The sequence below is a fragment of the Ambystoma mexicanum genome, chromosome 1p, assembly GCF_040938575.1.
Source record: "Ambystoma mexicanum isolate Mex_15411 chromosome 1p, UKY_AmexF1_1, whole genome shotgun sequence".
NCBI lineage: Eukaryota > Metazoa > Chordata > Amphibia > Caudata > Ambystomatidae > Ambystoma > Ambystoma mexicanum.
The window spans coordinates 636,371,184-636,398,913 of NC_090921.1; the positions used below are offsets into that span (position 1 = coordinate 636,371,184).

The 27,730-nt window shown below is 49.2% G+C and overlaps 1 protein-coding gene across 4 annotated transcripts in view; it reads right to left on the reverse strand.

Moving 5' to 3' along the window:
- The window catches only part of ELAVL1 (ELAV like RNA binding protein 1), a 288,733-nt gene that overhangs the window by 48,925 nt on the left and 212,078 nt on the right, over positions 1-27,730 (reverse strand). For all 4 annotated transcript variants that reach the window (XM_069649668.1, XM_069649667.1, XM_069649666.1 and 1 more), the window contains one exon: positions 16,052-16,205. In XM_069649668.1, coding sequence (XP_069505769.1) covers positions 16,052-16,205 — 154 coding nt within the window. The remainder of the gene's footprint in view (positions 1-16,051; positions 16,206-27,730) is intronic.

Genomic DNA, 27,730 nt, shown 5'->3' on the forward strand with positions numbered 1-27,730 from the left:
TGAGAAGCGCTCGTGGAAGGACCCGGCTGAAGATGGCGTGCCTACCTGGCTCGGGGGATCCAGAGCTGGCTAAGGAGTGCTGGACGCTGCCGAGTGGAGACCGGAGCCACTACTGCAAAGGCTGGTGTGGAGCTGCCTGTACTGTGGGAGGCAGGGAAGCCGGAATCTGAAGAGCTGGCTGGGGCTGCGGTGTCTGCGCTGGGGTCCGTGGCACCGTAGCCATGGGAGGAATGACTATGGGTGCAGGAGGGTGTCCTGAGGGAGCATGTCCCTGATGGCACCCCGGAGGATGGTCCCTCCCCGGTGAGTTCGCAACAGCCCCGGAAACCTTCTAAAGAACCTGTCTTCTGAGGCAGTAGACGAGGCAAGTGACATCAGCAGAGTGGGCCATGGCATCTGGGGCCGGGGCACGCGCTGCCTGGGGCGCAGGGGAAACCTGCCCTGCCGATTGATAGACTGTAGGCCACACCTGGTTGACGCCAGTCTCCAATTGTGACTCTTTCCCCACCCGCTCCGCAAAAAGGGGCATCAGACGAGCGCCCATCCAGTGTGGCGCCACGGCCATTGAGTCGAGCTGCGTGCCGGAGTCGTGGTGCAAGCTCTCTGGACCCAGCCCCTGCCCAAGTCACTTGGTGTTGGAGCAAAAGACCTATCCCGCACATCAGGTAGTGACCTGGAAGGTGTATTGCCCTCGGTAGAGCTGCCGGTAGTGCTGCGTGAAGGCGTCCCCTCGGACATGAGGCCGGTACAAGGGCGTTGCCCCTCAGGAGTAACTCCGGTAAAAACCTTGCGGTCCCTCCGCATAGATACTGGAAGGATACAGAGCCAGTAGTGATGCCGGTAGTTGGACTAGCCTCGGTACATGTGCTGGTACTACAACCCAACAGGTTCCAGAAATAAGAAACTTCCGGTCCCTAAGCACGGTTATTGGAAGGATCAACTGAACCCTCGGCCTGTCGGCCGGTTGCTGATTTAGCATCGGTACTCGTGCTGGTACGAGAACCTGAGCGGTGCATCCTGCGCGGGCGAGTCCCTGGAAGGTGTCTCCCTTGCGGGGTGCAATGGAGAAGAGTTGCCTTACCTTGGGCCTGGATCAATGAATGACAAAGTCCTTCAGGTATTCTGGAGGCAATCTCTGCAAGAGCTCCCTCCACCTGGCTGGTCTGTTATTCAGAAACCTTGAAGAAAGTGTGCAGTACCAGCTTACCAGCCGTGGTCTGGGCCAAGGTAACGTAGGCAGAGGGCGTGGGGGTCTGAAGTTGAAAAGAGCCTGTTGCAGGATAGACACCTACTGAACCCTGTAGAAGTCGACATGCGCCGGGGATGAGTGCGACGCCCGAGGACCGAGTGAGTACCTGTGATAAAAAAAACGACAAAGACAGAAGAGAAGTATCCTCGCGTGGAATTATATGGCCGAAGCCAAACCCAGGAGCGCTGGTGAATTCGCCCCGTTCCCGTCGACACGGGACTGGGGTGTGGCGGAGGAGTCAGGGCAGTGCATGTTCCAATGGCCGCGGCCTCGCGCGCCTCTTAATTTAAAGAGAAATAAGGGTTTTTTTTTTTCCTGGTGAAAAAGGTTCTGTCTCCCCGCCCATGCAGTATAGAGGAAAGGGGACGGGACGTAAGCATACTAGATGACGGACTAGGCAAAGCATGGTAATCTAAGCAGATTAACAAACTCCAGAATGCAAACGGCAGCATACATTGTGATAGGTGTTCTTGTTTGGCGAGAACCCACTTCCTCATACAATCGATCTTTCACCTTTAATTTGAATAGGTGTAAACTAGAAGAGAAGACTATTTACAAAGAACAGTATAACAAAGTTACTCACCGTAGGGACTACACCTTACTCCTAGTCCATAGTCCCCTTTCCTCCATACTTGTGGGACATTCCGTCCTACGGGACGGGACCAGAGCCCTTTCGTAAAAAGCTTGTATGTCCTTTTTTATATGGGGCACTGCACGCGGCCGTAACTAAGCCCTCTTGTGCATCGCCCTTTTGTCCAATACTATCGCCAGGTCTGAGACCATTTAAGAAATAACAGATGATACTTTTTAGAGGGGACGGCAGGCGGGCGTATGGAGGCAAGGGGGACTAGGAGTAAGGTAGTCACTGTTCTACTCCTACGCCCGGTCCCCTTTCCTCCATACTTGTGGGAGATTCCCCAAGCACACCTCACAGGTAATACAGGTTGATGGAACAAAAAAACATTACTGGAAAAGGTTCTCAAGAACAGCCTGGCCGAATTGGGCATCAGCCCTGGAGCTCAGGTACAAAAAGCTGATGGGGAAGCCCAAGTAGCCGCCTTGGTGGTGGTTTCCCAAGGGACATACTTTTGGAAGGCAACAGTTGCCGCTTTGCCACATACAAAATTAGCATGGATGCCTTTCGGGGGCTGAAGGCCTTGAACGCTATAGGCTTCTGAAATACAGGAGGCAATCCATCGGGAGATAGTTGCTTTGGAAGCCGGTTTCCCCTTCGTGTCTCTGAATGTGACAGAGTTGTGAGGAGCCACTGAGTTCACTCGTTCCATCAAGTAAAAACTTCAGGGCTCGCCCAACGTCCAGGTTGTGTACGAACCACATTCAAATCCCCTTTGGGATGAGGGGTGTGCACCGGCAAGAAGAGGCGAAGAAGCCCCGCAAAATATCTTTTAATGACTGGGTTAGTCAATGAAAAAGAACTGCTGTCAATGGACAGGTAGGCCGCAATGGCCGATAAGTAAGTTCAGCAAGACAAAACATGAATGCCTGTAGCTGCAAGATGAGACACGAAAGATAGAACGGAGTCAACCGTAGCATGCCTGGGGTCAAGCGGTTTAGCTAAGCACCAGTGGCATAAACAGCCATTTGCTCCTATATTGAGCCCTTGTGGAAGGTTTTCTAACCGCTTGGATAATATGCAAATGGTCCTCAGACAGATTGCACTGTGCCAAGGATTTGAATTCAGGCACCAGGCTGCCAAGTTGAAGGATTAAGGGAGGGGTGCCACAGCTGGTGATCGCTCAGGTGAAGGAGATTGGGAATCAGCGGCAAGCTGATCGGAGGAAGAATGGACAGATGCTGAAGTTCCGAGAACCAGTATCTGGCTGGCCACCAAGGAGCTATGAAGAGGACAGTGCAATTCGATGTGCTCCCGAGCTTGTAGATTGACCGATGAATCAGAGGCAAATGAGGACAAGCATAAGCCTTCATGTTGTGCCACGAAATCTCAAGTGCGTCTCCCAAGGAAGACGCCCCAAGCCCGTCCTTGGATGCATAAAGAGGAAGTTTCCAGTTTGTAAAAATCGCAAGGAGGTCCACTTCTGGAGTGCCCCATTGGCGAAAAATGTTGGAGAACATTGCTGTTCATTTCCCACTCGTAAATGGCAACCAAATGGCGGGTGAACAAGTCTGCAGTTTTATTTATGTGACCCGTGTACAGCCTAGAGCCAAACCTTGAGTTGAATGGCCCAGTCCCACACTTTTATGACTAGGTCCATAAGGAGAGGTGACTTAGTGCCACCCTGCTTGTTTAGGTAAAACATTGCAACAGAATTGTCGGTGCGAATACGGAGTACCTTGTTGGTAATCGGTGGTTGAAAAGCTCCAAGCGCCAGAAAAATAGCCAGGAGTACCAGATAACTGATGTGGAACTGCGTGTCCTGAAGCATCCATAGGTCGAATATTTCAAGTGACCCAGCGTCGCTCCCCAGCCCAGAAGGGAGGAGTCTGTTGTAACCATCATTTATTTTTTTACATTTGTATAGCGCACAAACACCCCAGGGGTATCGGGGTGCTGTTACTTGTAGGACACTTAGTTACAGGGGTCAGAATTCAAATCATTTTACATTATAAGTATTATACATATTATGCATTGAGGGTGGCTCCTGAAAGGACGCTCCCACTGAAAGGTTGCTGGTCGAAGACCACCACTGCAGATCCACCGCCATGCAGGATGGAATTAGGATCATCTTGGAATCCGGGTCCGAAGCCTGAGACCAGCAGCTCCGAAGAGCCAGCCGAGTAAGTCATCTTCAGACATACAAGCAGCAGGGTTAGCACGCAAGAACCATGAGTCCCAGATGTCTTCGGAATCATCAGGCCGTCATGTGTGAGGCCTGGAGGAAGAGCCGACACGTGGTCGATAGGTCTGCAAAACTGTCCGTCGTTAGGAACACCCTGGTACTGACTGTATTCCAACGAAAACCCAGGAAAATCAGGTCGAGAGACCGTCGTGGACGATTTCCGCCAATTCACAGACAGCCCAACATGGAACAGGCGCTGATGGAGACTGAAGATTGGCCAAGGCCGTCTGTGGGCAAGGACTGCGCAGGAGTCAATCATCCAGATTAATAAAGTTACTCACCGTATTGACTACCTTACTCCTAGTCCATAGTCCCCTTTCTTCCATACTTATGGGACATTCCTCCGTCCTGTGGGACAGGACCGGAGCACTTTGCAAAAAGCATAAAAATGTGTCCTTCCGCTCTTTTTACGCAGGGTACTGCACACGGCCGTAACCCCGCCCTCCTTAGCTCTGCCCAGCACATCACCCATCAGTCCTTTTGTATCGCCAGGTCTGAGACCTTTAAGCAATAACTGGAAACTAGAGGGGACGGCAGGCGTACGTATGGAGGAAAGGGGACCATCTATGGACTAGGAGTAAGGTAGTCACTACGGTAACTTCATTACACTCCTACGTCCCGTCCCCTTTCCTCCATACTTGTGGGAGATATCCAAGCACTCTTCACAGAAATTATGGGTGGATTGAAAACTCATTGAAACAGGTTTTATAGCACAGCTTGACCAAACTGACCATCAGCTCTGGAGCTCAGGTCTAAACAGTAAGGCCTACAAAAAGCTGATGGGGAGGCCCACGTAGCCGCTTTGGCGATGGTCTCCCAGGGGACATACTTTTGGAAGGCAACAGCAGCAGATAGAATCCCTTTTGGAGGTTGAAAGCCCTGAACAGCGTAAGCCTCTGCAATACAGGCAGCAATCCATCTGGAGATGGCCGCATTCGAGGCCGGCTTACCTTGCGGTTTACCAAAAGTCACCAAAAGCTGAGAAGAGTTATTAAACTCGGATGTTCTGTCCAGATAGAACTTAAGAGCTCTTCTAACGTCTATGCAATGCAAAACCCTCTCAGCCTCTGAGCCTGGGTTTGGGAAGAAGACAGGCAAGGAGATTGACTGATTCAGATGGAAATCAGAGACCACTTTTGGAAGCAAGGAAGGATTCGTCCTCAGGACAACCTTATCCTTATGAAAAACCACGAAGATATTCTCCACCGACAAGGCCTGGAGCTCACTCACACGCCTTGCCGAAGTCACAGAAACCAAGGACACTTTCCACGAAAGGTACTTAAGGTCTACCATAGCCATGGGCTGAAAGGGTTTATGGCACAAGGCCGTAGGGACCACATTCAGATCCCACGTTGGATGCAGTTTGCGAACAGGAGGGTAAAGGTGCATGAGGCCCGCAAAGTGTCTTTTAATGACTGGATTTGACAGTAAAAAAAAGAGCAATTATCCGTGGACAGATAAGTGGCAATAGCCAACAGATAAATCCTGCAGAACAATACTGCCAGACTCTGCCAGATGTGAGACAAAGGACAGAACTGCATCGATCGTAGCCTCCCTGGGGTCGAGCTGACTAGCCAAACACTTTTATACTGAGATCTCGTCGAGGGCTTCCTGGCCGCATGAACAATGCGCAGGTTACCTGCAGACAAATTGAGGCGCTCTAAGGATCTGAACTCGGGCACTGTTAGGGAGAAGTCACTGTAAAGGCTAATTTCCCAAACCTAGTGAGTCCCCCCCAGCAGCTTTGCTGGATTTCTGGGGTTTATTTTTTTATCCTGCGACTCTTTCTCCCACTCTTAGACATGATTTGAGGTGTTCCTTTGACTTTGAATGTGTTTTATGGGCTATGGTGTCCTTTACCCCATAGGGCTTCATGTGTTTTTGGTATGTGGGTTACACAGCACCCTCTGTGCCGTAACCCAGGGGTGTCGTAGCGACCCCCAAACATAGACTCCATACCCTGGGACTGACTACTGTCTCCCAGGGCATGTAAAGTCACCATTGGCTTTACTAGTCCCAAATTATGAACAGAAACCAGTACAAACCATCATATTGTGGACGTACTGGTCGGGGCAATTCGATTGCCCCGGGGTCTGTTGTTCGAGGGGGCATGTCTCCGTCCCCCCTGATCGCGTTTTGGCTGGTGGCAGTGGATACTACTTTTTATATGCGACCGCAAATATTTTCCTAAGGGATTTTCCCATTGTTCGAGGCTACCACTTTTTAATATAGCCTCGAACATACCGCCGGGTTTATTAAATTAATAGGAAATCACCGGGTGGTAATTTTTTGCCGAAACTCTGTTCCAAAATGGCGTTTGTGTTCGCTTCTGTGACTCCAACCCAAGTCGGGCCCTTTGTTCCACTTTTTGGCGGGCTTCTCCACAGAAGCCTTCAAAAGTGGTGCCCCTCTGTCTGGGTACCACAGGGGGTGTCGGAGGGGGTTTAGGCACTCTTGTGTGATTGGCCCAAGTGGTGAGCCGCCCGGCTCACCACTTAGCATGTTTGATTGACAACTAGGCTGAATGAATGGGGGTTTGCTGCATAAAGGAGGGCTTTGGGGACTGGAACTTCAGAAGTCGCCACAGGACCTAGAGAATCCGAAGAGGGAGAAGCTGAGCCGACCTGGAACGACAACACCACCGGTGGAGCCCTGCTGGACAGTCTCACCACTTTTCCCCGACGACAGAGGAGATCTCCAGTACGGAGAGTCTTCTTCCTTTGACTGGTGGGGATAACCAGTTTGCCCGTCTTTTCGCCTTCCCGGATCATCTCGTGGCCGCCTTGCCTGTGCCAAGCACCCCGGCAACCGGGATACCACGGTTTTTCCACCACCGCGAATAAAAGGGTCTTACCTTTTAACCGGAGAACTCTGCGGCTGGTTTCTTCCCTGGCAGTGCTACGACCTTCAGCTTTCCTCCATGTCGAGACCCTCTCTTCCTCTGGACAACTCCGGGACTTGCACCTTGTGCCAGGAACAACTGCCCCCTCTGGAGGATCCTCTCCACTTTGAAGGTACTGTGTCCGCCTGGCCTCCCTCGCAACGGTCTGTGTGGGGTGACTCTTAAAGCTTCCACTTACCACTTGGGTTGGCCCTAGGCTGGCTAACTGAACTTTTCTGAGCTGACGAATTCTTTTCCTGAACTCCCTGCAAGACTTTGCAAGACTTCTAAACTGTGATCTTGGGCGCATTGGTGCTCTGTTCTCTCAAAGAAGGAGCCTGGCCTCTGAAATTTTTGCTCACAAGTAGACTTGACTTTCCTGCCTTGCTGGGTGCTTCTAAAGTATTGTGTTGTGTGCTTTTCCTAATTTCTGCCTTTTCCCTCCCTTTTTCTTAACTTATTGTTGTGCCATCTTTAATTAAGCGCTCATCTCTGTCTGGAAATAAGTGGCGTTAACTAAGACTTGTCTGATAAGGAATAAGGGATGTACATCTAGTAATAGTGACAGTGTGTTGAATTTATTTACCTCTTTTTGTGCTAGTGTAAATTACAAGTGTGTCTTTAAATAAATAATTATATACTTTTACACCAAAGCTCTGGTCAGTGTTTGCTTGTACTACTGTGTCTCTGTACCTATTGTGTATACTCTGCATACTGCCTAACTCATCTTGAGAGAAGTCTGACTGCTCAGCCACAGCTACCAGGTAAATCTGGGTGGTACCGACTGCTACCAATTGGGTTTACTGCCAACCACCTGTAGTCCTAAATCTTTTGCAGTGGTCCCTAAGGGATCTGCACAGGTTTCTGCCTAACATGAACAATGCGCATGTTATCTGCAGACAAATTGAGGCGCTCTAAGGATCTGAACTCAGGCACCAAGACACCAAGTTGAGCGATTGTGGGGAGGAGTGCCTCAACTGCCGATCTCACTGGTGAAGCCGGTTTGGAACCATAGGAAGCCTGATCGGTGCACACACCGATAGATGCTGAAGCTCTGAAAACCCAAACCTGTCGGCCACCATGGTGCTATGAACAGAAGAGACCAATTCACTGTGCCCCCCAGCTTTCAAAGCGCCCGATGAATCGGGGGCAGAGGCGGAAAAGCATAGGCCCTCATGTTTTGCCAGGAAATCGAAAGCATCTCCTTCCAGAGAGGAGGCTCCCAGCCCGGTTCTGGAGGCATACGGGGGAAGCTTCCTGTTTGTCGACGTCGCGAAGAGGTCCACTTCTGGAGTGCCCCAACAATGGAACATCTGTAAGAGGACCTCCATGTTCAGTTCCCACTCGTAGCTAACCATTGTTCGTCAGCTGAGGGCATCTGCAGTAACATTCAGCTGTCCCGGGATGTGTACTGCCACCAGCCAGATGCCATGCTGAACAGCCCATTCCCAAATCTGAAGGGCAAGATCCACAAGAGGGGAGGACTCGGTACCCCCCTGCTTGTTGATATAAAACATGGACACCACAATGTCCGTGCAGACACGGACCACTTTATTGACAATGACAGGCCTGAATGGTTTCAGCGCCAGGAATATCGCCAGGAGCTCCAAGTGATTTATAAGAAGCTGTGTCAAGCGGCGACCAAAGATCGGAAACCTGAAGATCCAATGTCACACCCCAACTAAGAAGTGAGGAGTCTGTCGTGACAGTCAGTAAAAGACAGGGGTCTTGAAAAGCCACGCCCACCAATAGATTGCTGAGAGAAGACCACCACTGGAGGTCTAACCTCATGAAGGATGGAACCAGGATCATTTTGGAGTCTGGATCCACTGCTTGAGCTATCTGCGTCCTCCTCATCTTGAGACGAGCAAGAGGAAGAGCCAGCACACACGAGGCCATGAGGCCCATAAGCCTTTGGAACCACCAGGCCGACATGCTCTCCAACAGCGTAAACACTTGCCACGTGACCAACAGATCGGCCATTCTGTCCCCAGTCAGGTATACTCTGCAGTCGATCGTGTGCCAACAAAAACCCAGGCAAATCAAGTCCTGAGATACTGTCATGGAGGATTTCCGCCAGTCACCGACAGCCCAAGGTGGAACAGGCGCTGGAGGAGAGACTGAAGGTTGTTCGAGGCTGACAGAGGACAAGGACTGCGCAGCAGCCAATCGGCCAAATACGGCTACACATGGATACCCTGTAGCCGCAGATAAGCTGTGATGACCGACATCTTCGTAAAGACACGCAGTGCCGAGCTGATGCCAAACGGGAGCACACGAAACTGGAAATGCTCCTCCCCCATGGAAAACTGTAGGCATTTCCAATGCAGACTCCAAATAAGAATATGCATATAAACATCCTGAAGGTCCACCACGCTGAGCCAGTCGCCCTTCTGCAAAGAGGACTTTATCTGACGGGGGTGATCATCTTGAATTTCTCTTAAGGAAGAGATTGAACTGGTCTAGGATAGTGCGCAGGCCAGCCTGGTTGGGTTTGGGCACCGTAAACAGCCGGGAGTAGAAGCCCCTCTTACCCCCCCCAGCGGAAGATTCCATTGCCTTGAGATCCAGAAGCTTCTGGATCTCGGCTTTGAGGGAGGGCAACCCCGACTGTTAGAAGGGAGGATTGAAGGGTGGGGTTGGGGGAAGGGGCAAGCGGAAGCCCGCCCGAGCGACTGACGAGACCCACTGGTCCTCAGTGATTGTCTGCCACGCCTCCCAGTGAGACGCAAGGCGCTTTCCCTCCGGGGTCTCGTGCGAGCGCAGAAAATCCTCATTTAGCTGGTTTTTCAGTAGCTGTACCACCAGAACCTGAGGAGGAGGCCGAGGATTGAGAGAAAAACGGGCCCTGTTGCTGACGCCGACAGGAGTTTCCTGTTGGCGCATCGACTATACGAGTCTTCCGATCCAGAAACCCCCGGAAACCAGAGGAAGGCCGAGGCTGCGAAGACGTCCTATGCGCCCTGAAAGGCAGTTTCACCAAGACGGACAGGGATTTGGCAGTCTGAGTGCTTGGTCAGTTCAACATCTATCGATGAATGAAAAAGCTCTTTGCCGTCAAAAGGCAGGTCCAGAACTTTATCCTGCACCCCTTTGGAAAACTTTGTGGCATGAAACCAAGCCCGACAAGAGGTGTCCACGCCAAGCATGAAGCCCCGACGCAGTCTCAAGCATATCCTGTGCCAGGACCCTGGCATCTGACAAACCAGCTTTAAAATAGTCTAGTTTATCCGCGAGGATGAATTCCTCAAATTCCTGCAGACCTTACAACATTTTCATATTCGCCCCTGCTAACACAAGCTCCGCGTTTGGTGAGGAAGATCATTGCTAATTCAGCCCTGCAGGTGCGTCAAGCAGAGTCCAGAATCTTGTCCTTTGTGGCCAGAACCTGGGCTGCCACTAAAGCCGGTCTGGATTGTAACGTGGCAGCCGCCGCCGCCGTGGAGGAAGGGAGCGGACAAGACACCAAGGCTACCTCTTCCGAAGAATGAAGCTTATAACAAGCATCAATCTTAATCAGTCCAGAGTGTGGTTTATCCCAGACCTTTCGGACCTCGGCCAAAACGTCCTTCTGGAAGAACAAGCCGGTACGCTCCAGAGGAAACCAGGTGAACGCCCCAGAAAGCACCCCTTCCTGGGGTGTGGGCGCCTCGGGTACTGGAACATCCAGAAGACATGTCCAGCACGCGGTCGTAGAAGGCTCTAACAGAGCGGGGGTGGTCCGCGCTGTCCTGATCCCCCTGTGTCATCCGACACATCCAGGTCAGACCGTCGCATCTGGCCCTGCTGAAGATTCGTCCACTGGAGACAAGGGAGGGAGAGCTAGAGGCGGGCCAGCCAGTAGAAGCGCAGCTGCCAGAACCACCGGTGCCGCGACTGGAACAGACGGTGCAAGAGCCACTGGCGGGCATATTTCCCTAAACAAACCTCGGAAATACTCCTTCGTGGGGTCGGAGTGCATAAGCCTTTGAAATTTTCCAAAAAAGGCATCCTACGCCGACTGTTTAGGCGTGGCAGGAGGGGGCCTCTCATGAGCGGAGTAGCTCCAGGGACGTAAGGGAGAGGGCTGCCAAGAAGGTCCTTCTCCACTCGAATCAACCTAGATCAAGGGCGCAGATGCCGCAGGGAGCGAGACAGTGTGCGGTAAAGGCATCCGAGTGTTCGTCATATCCAGTCATACACCGGACGAAAATAAAGCGCACAAGGAAAACTATGTTCACCTGAAAAACCACTCCCAGCACCTAAAGCCGATGGCATAGGTGTAAGGGAGGAATCCAAAATGGCTGCCGTAGTCTTGGCGGGAACAGCCGCCATTTTGTCAGCACTTGAGAACTGCGACATGTGGGAGTAAGGCAGGGGTCTCCACAGGCAGGTCAGGGGTCTTCATTTTAGCCTTGACACCAGGACCCTCGGCAGAGCCGGTACTGTGTGGCCTAGGTTGTTTGAGACATGCCATCAGCCAAATTAGCCTCCAACCGAGGGACCTCAGCCACGGCGGTAACAGAGGAATTCCGGTCAGAGACCTCACTCTGTGCCCCCTTGACAGAACCTGTGTCACCGCCCGAGCGGTAATGATGAGGAGTACACCTCACCGACAAGACCTTTATGGGCCTCTCAGGTGGTCAGTCACCTTAGCCTCAAACAGAGGAACCTCGGCCCAGCGTCCGGTAACAGCCCCCCCTTCGTTCGATACAGAAAGCCTCCACAGAGGCCTCAGGGCATACGACGGCGTCTGTATGGGAAGCTCCAGACAAGGAGACCTCAAAGCAAGCTGGTACCCACCGCCTCAGTAGAACTGGGCCCACAAACAGCCCTCACAGGAGGGGCCTCGGATTGTAATCCGGTGTCAATAGGGCCCTTACGGAGGCGCTCGGAGAAAACTCTGGTACAGTTCTCAGGCCTAGAAGGCACCTCAGGGCAAACCCCGGTAAGAGCTTTTGAAGCTCCTCCTGGACCAGGAAGACCCTGGGAAGGAGTCCGCCAGGCGGGGTGCTCTAAAAACTAAAGAATTTACCGGGTGCCTCTTCTTTGTCGATGAAACTTTGAAAATGCGGAGGAGTGCGCTGAAACACCTCCCACCACTCCAGACGACGTTGAGGCGCCCGGACCGAAAAGGAATCGCAGTAGAAGCATGAGTCCCAACAGTGGTCCGGACCCAAACACTCTAAACAAAGAGGATGGGGAACAGCCCTAGCGAAGCGTCGATCGCAGGAACAACAATTAGGAAAATCTAACTGAAACGGCATAGACTGACTACGCGACCGCTAAGCCGGAGCATGAGAGAAGGACACTGGAAGGAAAAAATCTCCCAAAGATGAAAGTGCGCCCAGTCCCGATCGTGCGGAGAAGAGGACTGATGGGCGATGCGCTGGACGGAGCTAAGGAGGACGGGGTTGCGGCTGTGTGCGGTACCCCACGTAAAAAGAGAGGAAGGACACATTTTTGAAAAATGTGATGCTTTTTACAAAGTGCTCCAGTACCGTCCCAGAGGATGGAGGAATGTCCCATAAGTATGGAGGAAAGGGGATGGGACGTAGGAGTAATGGATATACATGAATCCCCTGCATTCTGAGGAAAGCTGCGATGACCAACATCTTCATAAAGACAAGCTGTGCCGAGTTGAGACCAAAAAGGGAGCACACGGAACTGGAAGTGTTCCTCTCCCAGGGAGAACCGCAGATATTTCCGATGTGCGCTCCATATCAGAATGTGCATACATGCGTCCTGCTGGTCCACTACGCTGAGCTAGTCGCTCTTCTGAAGAGGACTTTATTTGGCAAGGCGTGATGATCCTTAATTTCTCTTGGGAAGAGAAAGATTGCACTGGGAAAGATCAAGGATAGTGCGCAGGCTAGCCTGGTTGGGTTTAGGCACTGAACAGACGGGAGTAGTAGCCCTGCCCTTGCTCCCTGAGGGGAACAAGATCCACCGCTCTGATGTCTAGAAGTTTCTGTACCTCGGCTCTGAGGGAGATAGACCCAGTCTGCTGTAAGGTAGGGTTGAAGGGTGAGGGAGGGGCAGAAGCCCGTCCGAGCGATGTAAAAAAACGCACCTTCAGTGAAGGTCCGCCACGCCTCCAGATGAGATGAGATTCGTCCTCCCATCGGAGTCTCGTGCAACCGACAAAAAAATAACATTTGGTCGATTTGTCGGCAGGGAGACTACCTGTCCCTGGAGAGGAGGCTGATGGCTGAGAGAAAAACCAGCCACCTTGGTGTTGTTGCTTACGGCGGGGCCCGCCAAACCAGAGCTCCAGATCGGCACACACGACTATCCCGAAACCCAGAGAAGGACCGAGTTTGGGACCCTGACCTCTATGTATAAGGGGCGTTTGCTGGAGCGTTCGCCAGGACCGATAAAGACTTGGCAGTCTGAGTACCTCGCCTTAGTCTTTGCGAGTTCCTCATCTGTGGAGGAATGTAACAACTCCTTGCCATCAATAGGAATGTCAAGAACATGGTCCTGCACTTTTGAAAACTGTTGCATAGAGCCACACTTGGCAGAAGAGGTCGACCCCGACCAGAACGCCTCGAGCAGAGGTATCTACGTGGTGTGCTGCAGATTCTAGCAGAACCTGTGCCAACATTTTGGCGTCCAACAAACTGGCTTGGAAGTCATCAAGCCTGTCTATAGGGATACACTCCTGGAAATCAGCTAGCTCCTTCCACAGCCTAAGTTTGGCTACTGCCAGGATGAGCCCTGTGTTAGCTTGACGAAGTAGGAGTGCCGAATTGGAAAATACTTTCTTGCAATGGCACCAAGAAGTTTATCCTCCTTGGAGAGGATTTGGGCCGCTGCAGTGGAGGATGCACATGCCGGCATGGACTGGGGAGTGGGCGCTGCCACTACCGTTGACAATGGGAGCGGAAAAGCTGACAAGGCTGTAACTTCCGAGGCGTGAAGCTTGTATCAAGCAGCCCTTTATGGGGTTTGTCCCAGACCTTACGGGCCTCAGCCAAGACGTCCTTCTGGAGGAACAGGCCGGTGCGCACTCAGGTACTGGGATACCAAGCAAGTTCATCATATACAGCACCCGGTCATGGAATGCTCCAACAGAGCGGGGCTGTTCATCGCTCGCCTGGTCATCCAGTGAAGCGGGAACAGGAGGCTGATCCGCTGCACGCGGTGCCTCAAGTTGACGTATTGTCTAGCGGCGCACCCAATGTTTTCTCTATCGGGGACAGTGGAGACGGAAGCGCTGGAGGTCTGACAGGCAGATGTGGAGGAAGTGGCACCACTGGGACCTGCGTAGGATCAACCAGAGCCAATGGTGGTACCGGAGTACAGCTCCTTAAAGGCCCATAAAGTATGCCCTCATGGGATCAGAGTGCACAAGTGTCTGAAATTTCCCAAAAAAGCCGCTGGCGTTGGTAGAGGCCACTCTTGAGGGGCATACCCCCATGCGCGTAACGAGGGTGGTTGCCAGGACCGCCCACGCTAATCAGTTGTGCGAAGCCAGGAGAAAGCAAGACTTTTTTTATTTTATTTGCATTTTTAAAGCGCTCACACAGCCCGGCTCACACAGCATCGAGGCGCCGTTACAAGAATATGTTTCTAAGTTGCGAATAACGTGCTTAATACCTGGATGTTTCTAAAGGCGGCCCGGGGTTCGAACCTGTGTTGCTTTGTGTCGTCTTGTTTTGAAGGCGAGCAGGTAGCCGCTGAGCTATCATCCCGAGACTATGTGGCAGGGGTGCCCGAGCACGACAATCTGTCGAAGGGCAGAACGGGTTCTTGTTGACCACAGGTCGTGGAAAAAACTGCTCAGCCCCAAAGGGAATGCTCCCAGCACCAGCCGTTGTGAATGTTGGTGTAAGAGAGGTATCCAAAATGCCCACCATGGACCACGGAGGTTGAGCTACCATTTTGTCGACACCTGAGGAGAGGGGTTTTAAGTGGCATTTTAGCCTTGAAACAAGGATCCTCGGCAGGTACTCAAAGGCCTGTGGTGGGTGACCATCTTCTTTGCCCCCTCAAAAGAATCGGTCCCCGCAAGCCGAGTATGGGAAGGGCGAGCAATACACCTCACTGACAAGACCTTCAAAGAAGATCCCTTGATTCTGCCGGTACTCTATTTAGCCCCAAGAAGAGAAACCTCGGTTTTTAACTGACTTGGTATGGAAAGCGCCAGGAATTTAGACCTCAGGGTGAACCCCAGTATCCAGAGCCACAAAAGAACTGAGCTCAACTTTAGCCCCCAAAATGGGAACCGCAGAAGGTCTGGTTTTGGCAGGCCCACTACGGGAGCCCTCAGAGGACGCTCCAGTGTGCCTATTAGGCCCCTTGCGGGACTCCTCAGGGATTTCCCCGGTAGAAGATCTACCACAACTCCTCCCAGTCCGAAAAAGACCCCGGGAAGGAGTCCCCAGGCCGGGGTACCCTAAAAAGTAAAGAATTTACCAGGCATTTCTTTTTCTCGTCGATGAAGAGCTGCAAATGCAGTGGGGGAACGCGTTGGAACACCACCTCCCACCGAAGACGCTGGAATGCCCAGACGGACAGGGAGCCGCGATAAAGACAAGTCCCAGCAATGTTCCGGGCCTAGACACTTCAGGCAAACAGGATGAGGATCCGCCCCTGCGAAACTACGTTCTAATGAAGAACAGGACACGAATCCCAAACGCTCCAGCATAGACAGAGGATGTGACGACTGTGGAACCGGAGCAACAAAGAAGGACAGCAGGAGTAAAAACAAAAAGCTCCCAGTGAATCAAGTGTGTCCAGCCCCGACCGCATGGAGTAAAGGACTGAAGGGCGATGCAGAGCTCAGGAGGGCAGTCACGGCCGCGTGCGGTGCCCCGCCTAATAAAAAGGAAAAAAACAAGTTTTTGATGATTTTCACAAAAGTGCTCTGGTCCCCGTCCTGTAGGACGGAATGTCCCACAAGTGTGGAGGAATGGGGACGGGACGTAGGAGTAAATGGCTTTGAGCAAATAATGCTAAAAAAAAAAAAAACATTGGTTACTTGCTTCTGTTCAGAAATGTTGCATTACAATGCTCTACAATTTATCACTCTGAGAAGAGCATTATAAAACAGTTCGATATATTTTAACATTGCAACAGTACATCCATAACAAATTAGTAAAAGTTTCATGCTTATACCTGTGGCTTGATCTACAAGAACACGCGAGTTTATAATGCGTCCAAATTGTGAAAACATATCTTCCACATCTTTCTGTGCCATGGTCCTTGGCAGGCCACTGATATACAAATTTGCATCTTTTATATTTTCTGAACTCGGGCGAGCAAATGATACCTGTGAAAGAGTTTTAAATATGAACCAGAAAAATATAGTTGCATATCCAGAGAAAAAAAACTTGTTAAATAAACTATTGCCTCAACCATTTTCAACAAAGATGTAGCGAGAGCATAAAACCAATACCATTGGATCAAACATCCTCAAGTGGAATGTCAAAGCCTAACATCCAGAAAAAAAATACCACATTCAAACCCTCAAATGCTGGGAGGCTTTTGGACTAACAGAATGTCACTGAAACTGGTAGCTTACAACAAAACACAAGCAACTTTATCTCCACAATCTTTAGATAGTGGACTCTGACTTTCTTCGTTAATAAATTGAAATAAGTGTGTACTGTTAAATCTGGTACTGGTATCAACGGTAATAGGCTGTGCTAAGTAACAGCATTACCAAGCACTGTATGGAAATCATCTTAAAAACAAAATTTATGCATAACAACCTCATCATGCATCCATGAAGTCGCAAAAGGAACAGCAGGGTTTTGTTTCAACATTCTGCTAGATCATTCCTTTTTCTTTGAGTACCATGAAACTAGCAATACGAGAAGGGCACTTCACTTCCTATGCCTAGCAGCATAGCACACACAGAGTTAAGTTGAAATGCAGCCAGAGGGGAAAATCTCATTTTAGGAGGACCATACTACAAGGTAAGATGTGAATTGATTGAACCTTTAGAAATTCCTTCAAGCCAGCATTATGGCTCACCGATACATCACCTATGCTATACATAATATGGTATTTCTAAAACATTTAACTAGAACAAATTGCCTTTTTGAAAGGTTTTGCTGTTCCATTTATTGGAACCCTAAAATGTGTATTTCTCCTTTTTGTTTTGTTTTTAGCTCAGGGGATTTCAGTAGAAGTTCAAATGATCACAACAATTTGCCAGACACTGCAACCCTTTTTTTGCTATATGGTCCTCAGGTAACCCCATTTTGGCTCTAGGGTGGCTGGTGGCCACAGTAATTTAGGTTTGGCTTCATGAGGAGTTCATCCCAACACATCAGTAGCCAGAATACTTATTGGGGTACGTCCTAGTCTCAGCAATTTTGTTTTGGGCCATTTATTAATTATTTTAGGGAAAATACATAAAAAGCCTGTTGTGCAAACAAGGACTCGTTGGGCCTAGACTTGCATCCTTGGTAGTTTGGCCGCATTGAGGCTAGTCCATGGCCCTAGACAAGCCAATTCACAAACTGTATGGGTGGAAATGAGCGTTTGGTGGCTGTAAGGGCCAGAGTGATTGGTTGGCATCCAAAAACTGTCAGTGTTAGGACAGTTTTTCTCAAGCCTTAGTAAAACCAGTCAACTGAGGCAGTCTAAGACTCCACTCTTAGTATAAAGCTATACCACCCGAGTTCAGGGTAGCGTAGACAGAGCAGCCAGGATTATGTTAGGAGGAAGAGAAGGCTGTAGAATCAGTACAAATGAAATTGTAATACAAATGTTCCAAAGAAACACTGAAACACTATGTATGTAAAAATAAATCATGTATTTAAATACAGGTAGGCCAAGATAAATCTATGGGTAAATAAGTACTATCACATTCTATGTAAACACAATGATCACAACACACTATGCTTTAAAGGTGCACAGAACAAAGCATACACCTTATTTGGAACACCCAACAGTAGTTCTAGGGAAGTCAAAATCTTTTCACCAAACCATTACTTTTGGGAAGGGGCACAACCTAATCACAGGTCAGCAATATACCTTCACATCAACGTACTAATAGTATGGCGAAACAGTTTAAGGAAAGAAAGATGTTAACCATACCTTTAAGAATAGTGCATCACACATCCAGGTAAGTAAGAACATTTGTAACTGTTCACTACCAGCCAACTCTTTTACAAGTAAGTAACTTTTAAACACTTATTTTCTTTTCTAGGCAATAGGCCAAATCCCTTAAAAGAATTTCCCTTTTTCTTGGAGCATGAGTGTTCTCAGTGGCAGAAGGGGGTCACTGCGATCTAGTGTCCAACATGCAGTGTCAGGATAGGCTCTTAAAGTAGCAAACAAGTCAGAGTTCCTTAGGAAGACTGGGCAAACAAGTGAGTATTTTACTTCTAGAGTTAGAAGAGTGTCCAGGGGCTTCACAGAAGACACCCTAGCAAGATTCTAGCAGTGAGACTCGGTGCACTAGATGAGAGGTCTCTCCATCACAGAAACTACCTCGCAGCAACACAGAATTCCTAACAGACTTAAGTTAAGTACATGCCCAAGTCAACACAGTACCTCAGCATTGAAGATTGTGCAGCAGGAGGACTTCAGGATCTGCAGCCAAATACCTGGTCAGTGTATTCCTTGTCGTGGTGACTGAAAAAAAAAGACCTCAGAAGGAACTTTGCAGCCGGGATCAATGAAGAAGGCTCTAGACAAGGTTTTCCTCATGTCTGAATTTAGTTCTGCAGATTTGGCACCTTTTCAAGGAGCACAGAAAATCGCGTTGAATTCCCATCCTAACAAAGGTCCAGCACTGTCAGAAGACTGCACTGCACAGTGGCACGAGATCCCAGGGTATTAGGGTATTGCAGCAACGCAAGGTCGCAGCAATGCGTGGGATGGCACAAAATGCAGGTCTTGACTTTAGTGGGTCTCACCAGGCTCTGGGTTGTCATTTTCGGCATCCCCAGGTCGATTGGAAGGTCAAAGCTACAGCAGGCTCTCGGTTACTGGAAATCGTCGCAGCCACTTTTCCTTCATCATCCTCTTCTGTTTTAGATGTCTTCAGCTTCCAGGTTTGCAGTATTCTACAGTAACTACAACAATTCTGCATTCTCTCCCTGCATTTTACAACAAGGGGTTGGTCTGGTTGTCCAATCAGGACAGCCAGCCCCCGCACCTCCACTGGGATTTGTCCCCGTTCAGGCAAGGAGGAAGACAAAGGGCTGTGGAGTTGGACTCCTCCCTCGCTTCCTGCCTTCATAGACAGAGTGGAGCCTGGATGGGTAGTCCAGGTGACTCCCGAAGATAAAAATCACGCAAAGGAATTTGCCAGCTGATGTCAGGGGAAGGAACAATAAAGGACAAGAAACACTAAAATGGCAAAAAAAGGAAGACAGGGGCCATTTTGGTGAAATGAGCACCCTTGGGTACCTATACTGCAGCTGTGAACACAGTCCACGATAAAAGTGCACCAAATTAATACAAGGTATCACGGCTACCAGCCATTGAAGCTAAGCTGGTTGTTACGCTGACCTGGTTCCCACAGGGGCGTCGATCGGACCCAGACAGCTGCGGTCTCCACCAACGTGATGCGTAGTGCCGAGATGACTGTCTGGACTGGCCCGCCTAATCTCGTCTGCTTGATCCGTAGAAGTATTCTCCTGCAAGTGGAGAAAGGGATTTAGCCATCCGTGTATATGAGTGATAGCCCCCTCCCACTGTTCTCGTTCTCTCTTCTGGTCACCTCCGATATCCCCTTTTAGGAACCTCACCTTATGTTTTTAAATGATGAGCTCTCCATCCTGCATGGATTGCAGGGGCGCGTTGCCAGTTACTTCACTGGTTTCAAGGTGTGGGAGAGTTCCGGAGAGTATTGACTCTGAAGTTCCTGGAAAGGTTCGGTAAGTATTAAGTTCATAGAGTTCAATGATGATTCACTCTTGTTCCCCCCCTTTCCTTTCTTGTCTTGCAACTAAGATCGTGAGAAGATACCCGTCATGGCAGTTGGTGGTGCTCAGGTAAGAGTCTGCATTACCCGACGCCGTCCGGTAAATGTTGCCGGTGTTTAACGTGTTGTTTTCTCTCTTTGCAGGTGCGGCACATGAAGATGTGGAGTGTTATAGAATAATGCCTCCGGTGGTAATCAGGTAAGTCTATAATAAGTTTTTTATTTGTTGGTTTTCTCGGCTCACCTTGTTTTCTTTTGTCCCTAGGTGCCGGAGTTCGGCGAAGAAATGATGGAGGCAGCACCGAATCAAAAGATGCTGCGAGGACTGGTGAGTATGGCGCGGCGCTGCAGCTGGAGATGTATGGCGCGGCGCACTGAAATTATGTTCTTTCCAGGTCCGGAGGCGAGGTGGATCCGAAATCAGGTGAGGAATTCCAAATAGTTCGTTTTCTAATCGTGTCCTTTTCTTTCCCCTTGGTTTTAGGAGCTCCAGATTCGAGGCGGGCGTGGCAGAAGACTAGATGCAGACTGCAGGCAAAGTGAGCGTTACGCTGCTGGATGCAGAATAACGCGAAGCGTGTGCTGTTCGGGCGTGGTTTTAATAGCGTCCAAAGTAGTTCCAGGTAAGAAGTTCCCTAGAACCACGTCAGAGTAAAAAATAGTCCCTGTAGAAGAATAGTCCCATCCAGGCCTCACGTTGGCTTGGACTCACTAGCAGCATGGTCTGCATCAGGTAAGTAAAGTCTATGAGCCTGGCGCCTAAGGCGCCAGGAGTGAACCCAAACAGCCCCCAGCCGGGGCTGTTGGGGTTTTAGCAAGTATCTGGATGCCTGCTTCCGGAGCTGATGGGCTTGGTCCTGATGCCCGGGGGTAGGCATCATGACACTTGTCCCTGTAACAGAATTGTTAGTTTCAATGTGAAAGGGGATACATTGCATCTCCCCAGCACTCCACATAAGGTGGGGTGTGCTAGTTTCACCAAACAAAATGTAAAAGGGATCCAAAGATCCTTTCTACCCTTGGGAACTGTAGTTCTCTCAATGTTAGTGAGAGAAAGTTAAAAGGGGAGCCCCTAGGGCAACCCAGCAACAGACACTTGCTGCCAAAAAGTTGTTAGAGGATAACTTTAAAAAGACTATGGAGGGTCAAATAAATGACACCCATTAAATAAATTTTTTTTAAAAAAGATTCAGTGTGGAAAAAGGTTCCCACGCACAGAGGTATTAAGGAAATATATCCCACTAGTAAAGCAAAAGGTTCTAGGGTGGATCCAGGTCAGGATGATTTACCATTTCTATGAAAATCTTGCCTAACAGTCAGCCAGCCCTCTAAGCCAAAGGCCAGCTAATGAATGAATACATAAGTCTAGGGGAATCCCCTAGCCATTCCAATCGTCTGAGATTTTAGTAGGTTTATCTGCTGCTGGATGATTTTTTGCACAAAACAGTGTTGCTGCTTTTTAGGATGCCCTCTATCCCCCGTTCCCTCTGGTCTGCTCGAAATTTCCTCCCTTTTGAATGCTTCAGGACAGAAAGCTGCAGTAGTCCAAATGTGTGGTTAAACACCACTACCCCGCATCCTGCAACAGAATATTTTTACTCACCAGGTTGTTTCACCGTTACAGAGTACTGTTCAATGAAACTGGCACAGAGAGTACTTACATGCATGCCCAGCACTGGTCAGTTATCCAGATGTCATCTTCTCCTAAGCATACATCTGTTCTAGCTCCACCCACCTGCTCATCTGATCATTTCTTCTCGCTGTTCCTCTTTTCCCACTTTTTATACTGACCAGCTATTTTTACTGTGCATTGAAGCCTTAAGCTTCCATGCTTCCCCTCCAGCCTGTAATTGGAGACTAGGCCCTTGGACCTGCCTCCCAGCCACTTCAGTGGACTGGTAGGAAGCAGCTTAAGGCTGGATTTCATTTATTTTGTTATCAGCTCTACACGCGTGTTATCCCCTTACCACCATTTCCCCCCCCCTCCCTTCTTGCATGCCTCCTGCCGCCCCCACCTCATGTAATTGGCAACTAGGCCTTTCCTCGTGACCTGGAGGACTTCTTCTGCAATGTTCCCGGGGGAACCTTTCCAGGGAGCCTGTCGGCAAAGGGCAGCTGCTGAAGAAGCAGCTCCACTCCGTGTTTGCCTGGAAAGCATGCCGCTGTCAACCAGTAGCGACTGATAAGGTAATTGTGGTTTGAGTGTGGTGTGGGCAGTGAGTACAGCCATTAAGTGAGTGCCAGTGAGTCCTAGCTTCAAGGGGACCAGAGATAAGAGGGAAAAGTCTGACTGCAACAAGTGAGGCCCTCTGTTGCCATGCTGCGGTGACCACCGTCCGAAACAGCTTACCTGCCTAGAGTCCAGTCCTGAGAGGGGGTCCTGCATCGTGTTCTTCCGCATTCTTCATCCAAGAATGCTAGCACCAGCAAAAGACACCGACTGGAGATCAGCATAAACCGGCAACGCCTGCCAATCAAGGAATGAGGCGGATGGCAGGAAAAGCAAGCTCAGACCACCTTCCTTTGACTGCCAAGTCATGGAAAGAATCAGAGTACGGGGGTAAGGTTTAAGTTACTTACCTGCAACTATTCTTCAACAGCATGGGTCTGTGTCTGGCATGGATTCACATGCTCATAAATATTCCACGTCAGGCTGGGAATCCTCGGTAAAAGAAAAAACTTTCACTTTTACTTACAAACTCTCTCCTTTAAACCAATCCCTGCCCTCTGGGTCATACTGCCCCCATCCATAGACGGACCTCTCCGTGAGCCCTAAGTCCTCTGGCAGCCATCTTCATATTTGGTAAGCACGAAAAGTGGCAGTATGACCAAGAAGAGAGGGGTCGGAGGAAGGGTTTGCATGTGAATCCATGCCAGAGAAGGGGTACATTACTCACCATAATGGTATTTCTGATGCACATAAGCCGACATCTAGTGGAAGCTGCAGAATATTAGTTGTTTTTGAAACTCGAAAAGGACGTCGACAGGGCGTGCCAGTAATACTATCCCTAGAGTGACGTCCACTGTACCCATGGTCCTTCACGCGTCAAGGCCCTCAAATTGTTATTTTTCTGACACAAGGTAGCATGAAGTGTAGCGCGAGTAGAGTTGTATCCAAGCAGATGCGTATCAGACAAGCTCATAAGCATCCATGCACCTTCTCTCTGTGGGGAGGCAGTGTTAGGCAAAGTTTGAATGCAGTATTGCATTCAAACGTGCAACTACAAGCAACTATGACTACAGGTGTAAGCAAACCAACTTTTGGTAGAAGTCTGTACCACAGTTTTGGTAGCGTGTTGAGCAGTCATCTCAAGAGGGGGAATGTGAGCAGTAGTGGAGTTACACAAAGATTCACAGTTACAAGTATTCAAATAGACTCTTACACTCTAGGTTTCTTCTATAACAATTAATAATTTATCATTCAATTATAAAACACTCATTAGAAGGAGACAATCATATAGTAACACACAAATATACTTCATTAGTGTGCAGTCTAATTTATGAAGCAGAAAAGACCCTTTTGGGATGGCCCGCAGATACAACCTACAATCACAGGCAACTTTAGTAACAAGGGTGCTAGGGACATGAAAATCTTACTGTTGACATTCACAATACTTTTTCAAGAGGAGTAAAAGGCAAAAGGTTATTAGATCATAATAGGTTACAATTATTCGTAGACAGTGAAAAGAGTTCCCCAGAAGAGTCAGTTCAATTCAATAGGCTAGGCCAAAGTCAATGGGCTAAAGTCTTGGACAGGACAAAGCAGTTCTGTTAAGTAGAAGGAAAAGTCTCTTCACAAGTTCTTAGAAGTAGTTTGTAGAAAGAAGAATCATATGTTGGGTCACAAGCGGATAAGGTCTGTTAGTTGCAAACGTTACAAGCACTTTCACCACGAGAGGCAAGTACTCTTGTTTTCTACAGTACCTTACAATGAAGAAAAAGAGGCAGCTGATGACTTGTGTTACTAGCAGTTCCTGCAGATCTCACTGTTCCTGAGCCTCAGTCATGGAGACAAGAGGGAGGACATCGGGGACTCCTGCACTGCACAGTCAAAGGCATGCAACTGGCAAACTTCAATTCCGGTGGCTGTAAGTAAAGCACACAAACTGGTGTCCCTCTCCCTGGTTCTACTGTTTCCTGCAGAACGCCGAGCCAATTCAAGCAGCTCTGAGATTGGGTGTCCAGGTGGCTTACTGTTTAGTTTATTGGTCCCACCAACTCAAAGGGAGAAGTTATCCTTGCAGGGGCTTCTCTGTCGAGGTGAATTTGGCGATTCAGACCAGCAGCAGGGCTTCTAGGGCAAAACAACGGTCCAGGAGATACAGCAGCCGTCCCCTTCAAGCTGGTCTTCGGTTCTTTCGTTCCAATCGTCAACTCTGCCTTCCAAGCCAAGAGACTCGCCTTTTATTCAGTTCTCTCCCATTCATTCCAGCCTGGCTGTCACTCACCCAGCAGGGTAGCTGTCCTTGCCGGACAGTCAGCCAATCACCACAGAGTGCATTTGGGTCTCTTAGGAGACTAAGCACAGGGAGTTTCGGGCACCTCCCTCACTTCCTGCCCACCCCAGATACTCGGGCGCCAGAGGCGGTCTTCATTCCTGAAGTCCGCCAAATGCGAATGAACAAAGGGACCAAACCTGGTTTGGCGCGCAGAGACAAACTCTAGAGAAATTGCGAAAAGACCGGGACCTGTTTAAACACAGGGGGCTCAGACGCCATCTTGAAAAACATGCTCCCGCGATTTAACATTACCAGAGCTACGAATAGTTCACGGCTGGGAAAAATCATGGTAATTCGTTGTAAAACCACTGCCACCAGCCATTCTGAGAGGAAACTGTAGCATTTCACTGCTACAGGAGTATCTAGACATAGGGGATACTAATTAACCCCTCCAGCACTATTGTAAGATCGGGTGTGCTGGGTCTAGGAATTTAAACGACCTCACTTTACTTACTTTGGGAAACAGTTTACCCAGAGTAAGTATTTAAACCTTGGGAAAACCTGAAAAGGTTTCCCTGTGCCACTACACGGAGGGTGCTGTGTGACACAAATGAAGATGATGCCTATGGAGTTGGTTAGACTCCATAATCAAAAGAAACAAACACAGAAAACGAACAGAATTAAAAGTAAGTCCCAAATTTCAGCAAAAGCTTGGGGTCTCAAGGTAGAGAGGAATTCGCACCTTTATGAGAATTCTTCCTACAGGAAGGGTGGGGGGGGCATGTGAATCTAAGCAGATACAAGCATCAGAAATACGATTAAGGTGAGTAATGTTTTCCTTCTGAGGCTTGTGGAATCTGCTTAGATCACATGCTGTGCATAGATTAACAAGTAGTGTTAGGAGAAGGTGGTGGGATGTGCGAAGGTTCATGGGCGAACAGATGTCTTAGAACCGCTTGTCCCACCTGTATATCGGTCTTGGAATGAGTTTAAGTGCAGTAATGCTGAGTGAAAGTGTGTATTGAGCTCCATGTAGCTGATTTGCAAATGCTGTCTAGAGGTACATTATCAATGAAAGCGAGAGTGGCTCCTGTGCTCTTTGTGGAGTGAGCTCTAGGCGTGAAAGGCAGCGTTGTGTGATATTGAATAGTACAATTATATACATCTGACTATTCAGCTGGAGATGGCATTTTTGGAAATGCAGTCCTTCTCTGCCTGTAGCTATGGAGACAAACAGTTGGTCTGTTTTTCTTAGCGGTCTGGTTTACATAGTAAATGACCATGTACTCACATCTAGTGTGTGGAGTTTTATCTGAGCTGGTGGGGTTCTGAAAGAAAGCTGGTAGTTCAATAGACTGGTTTATGTGAAATTTAGAGATTAACTTCAGGGAGAATCTAGGATGTGTACGTAAAACCATCTTATCTTTGTGCATAACAAAGAAAGGATCCTGCACCGACAATGCTTGTATTTCACTCACCCTTCTTATGGAAGTAATAACCATTAAGAAGGCAGTTTTTTTTTAAATTGGGTGTTCAAGACTACACTTATGCATCTGCTGGAAAGGAGGTCCCATGAGCTTTGCGAGTACAACATTGAGATCCCATCCTGACGGCAGATTAGGATTGGATGGTGAAGTCTCTTTACCCCCTCCATGAATGCTTTGACGACAGGAACCTTCCACCGTGAGACTTGTGGGAGGTGGTGTAGGCAGACAAGGCCGCCAGGTGGACCTTTAATAGTTTAATAATAACCCTGAATCTAGCAAGTGGAGCATACAAGTTAGAATGTGGGATGGGGTAAATTCTATGGGGTTAATTTGTTTAGACTGGCACCAAAGTACAAAATCTCCTCCACTTGTCGAAATAACAGTGCCAAGTGTTACGTTTTCTTGCTTCTTTCAAGATATCCATGCACCTCTGTGGAAGGTTAAGATGTCCAAACTCTGACTTCAGGAGCAATGCTGCCAAGTTCATTGAGTGAGGTTGAGCATGCACTGTTAGCCCCCCGTGTTGAGAAAGTAGAATGGTCGAGCATGGGTGCTTGATGGGATCGCACATTGCCAGTTTGCGCAGATGTGGACATCAAGGTGGTCATGCCCACATAGGAGCAACTAGGAGGCGCGTCATCTGTTCCTTGTGGACCACCTTCATGAGAGGCGCTTCCCCCACCTCCCCCTGACCAGTTCATCCATAGAGCATTACCCTTGGAACCTGGCTGGTGAACCTGAACGCAAAGTCTGGGCATTGACTGTTTGCTTGTAGCGAACAAGTCTATTGTGGGGTAACCCCATTGAGAAGAGGTGCTCTACGACCCATGCGTGTGGTCGCCATTTGTGTCATTCTGGTAGGGGATCTCTGCTCAGTGAGTCTGCCAGGGAGTTGAGTTCCCCTGGAACATGCTGGGACGATAGGAATATCTTCCGCTTGAGTGCCAATCGACAAATTTGTTGCGCAAGCCTGGACAGATTTGAGGAACGTGTGCCCCACCCCTGTTAGTTGATGTAGAACATTGCTGTAGGGCTGTCTGTCAGGACTTGCACAGATTTATTCGCTAGGTGACACTCAAATGCCTGAAGGGCTTTGAATACTGCCAATAGTTCCAGCAGATTGATGTGGTTCTGCACAGCTGCCTGAGACCACAGACCCTGAGCTGTGTGGTGAAGGTAATGAGCACCCCACCCAGCGAGTGAGGCGTCTATCATGACAATCGCGTGTACTTCCGGATCATGGAAGGGTTTCCCCCTTCAGCAGATTTTCTCTTGTCCACCAGTGAAGATTTTGTACTAGTGTCAAAACGACCACTAGATCGTCCCATTGACCACTTGCCCGAGACCATTGTTTCGCCAACCACTCCTGCATGGGTCGCATGCGCAGGCGTGCGTGTGGTACCAGGTAAATGCAAAATGCCATCATGCCTGGAGCAGATGCTATTCCGAAGGGCAGTACTTTGAATTGGTAGTGCTGGTTCGCTATCTTGAAACACAAGAATCTTCTGTGCGCTGGGAACATTGAAATGACATTGAAATATGAAAATATGAAATATGAAAATAGGCATCTTTCATATCCAGTGTTGCCATGTAATCCCCGCACCCCCTTTTTTAGTAGAGGGATTACCTCTTATAGCATAGTCATGCAGAACTTTTGTGGCTTGACATTTGTTTGCAGGGCGCAAATCTAGATCTTTCTTTAACACAAGGAAGTAAGTTGAATAAATACCCTTGTTTACCTGGTTTGCGTTGGGTCTTCTTTGGAGTGAGATTTATGGCATGGCGGGGGTGATTCCGGGGTTGTCCGAGAAGCTCTATACAATATCGGCCCGCTACGGTGGACAGCACCCATCTGTCTGAGGTGATTCCCTCCCATGCTTGGGTGAAGTTGGAAATGCGCCTTCCTACTGGAGAGGCATGGTAGGGCACCTGAAGTGGGATATCACTGATTCTGGGGTGCGGTACCACCTCTGGAGGAGGAACC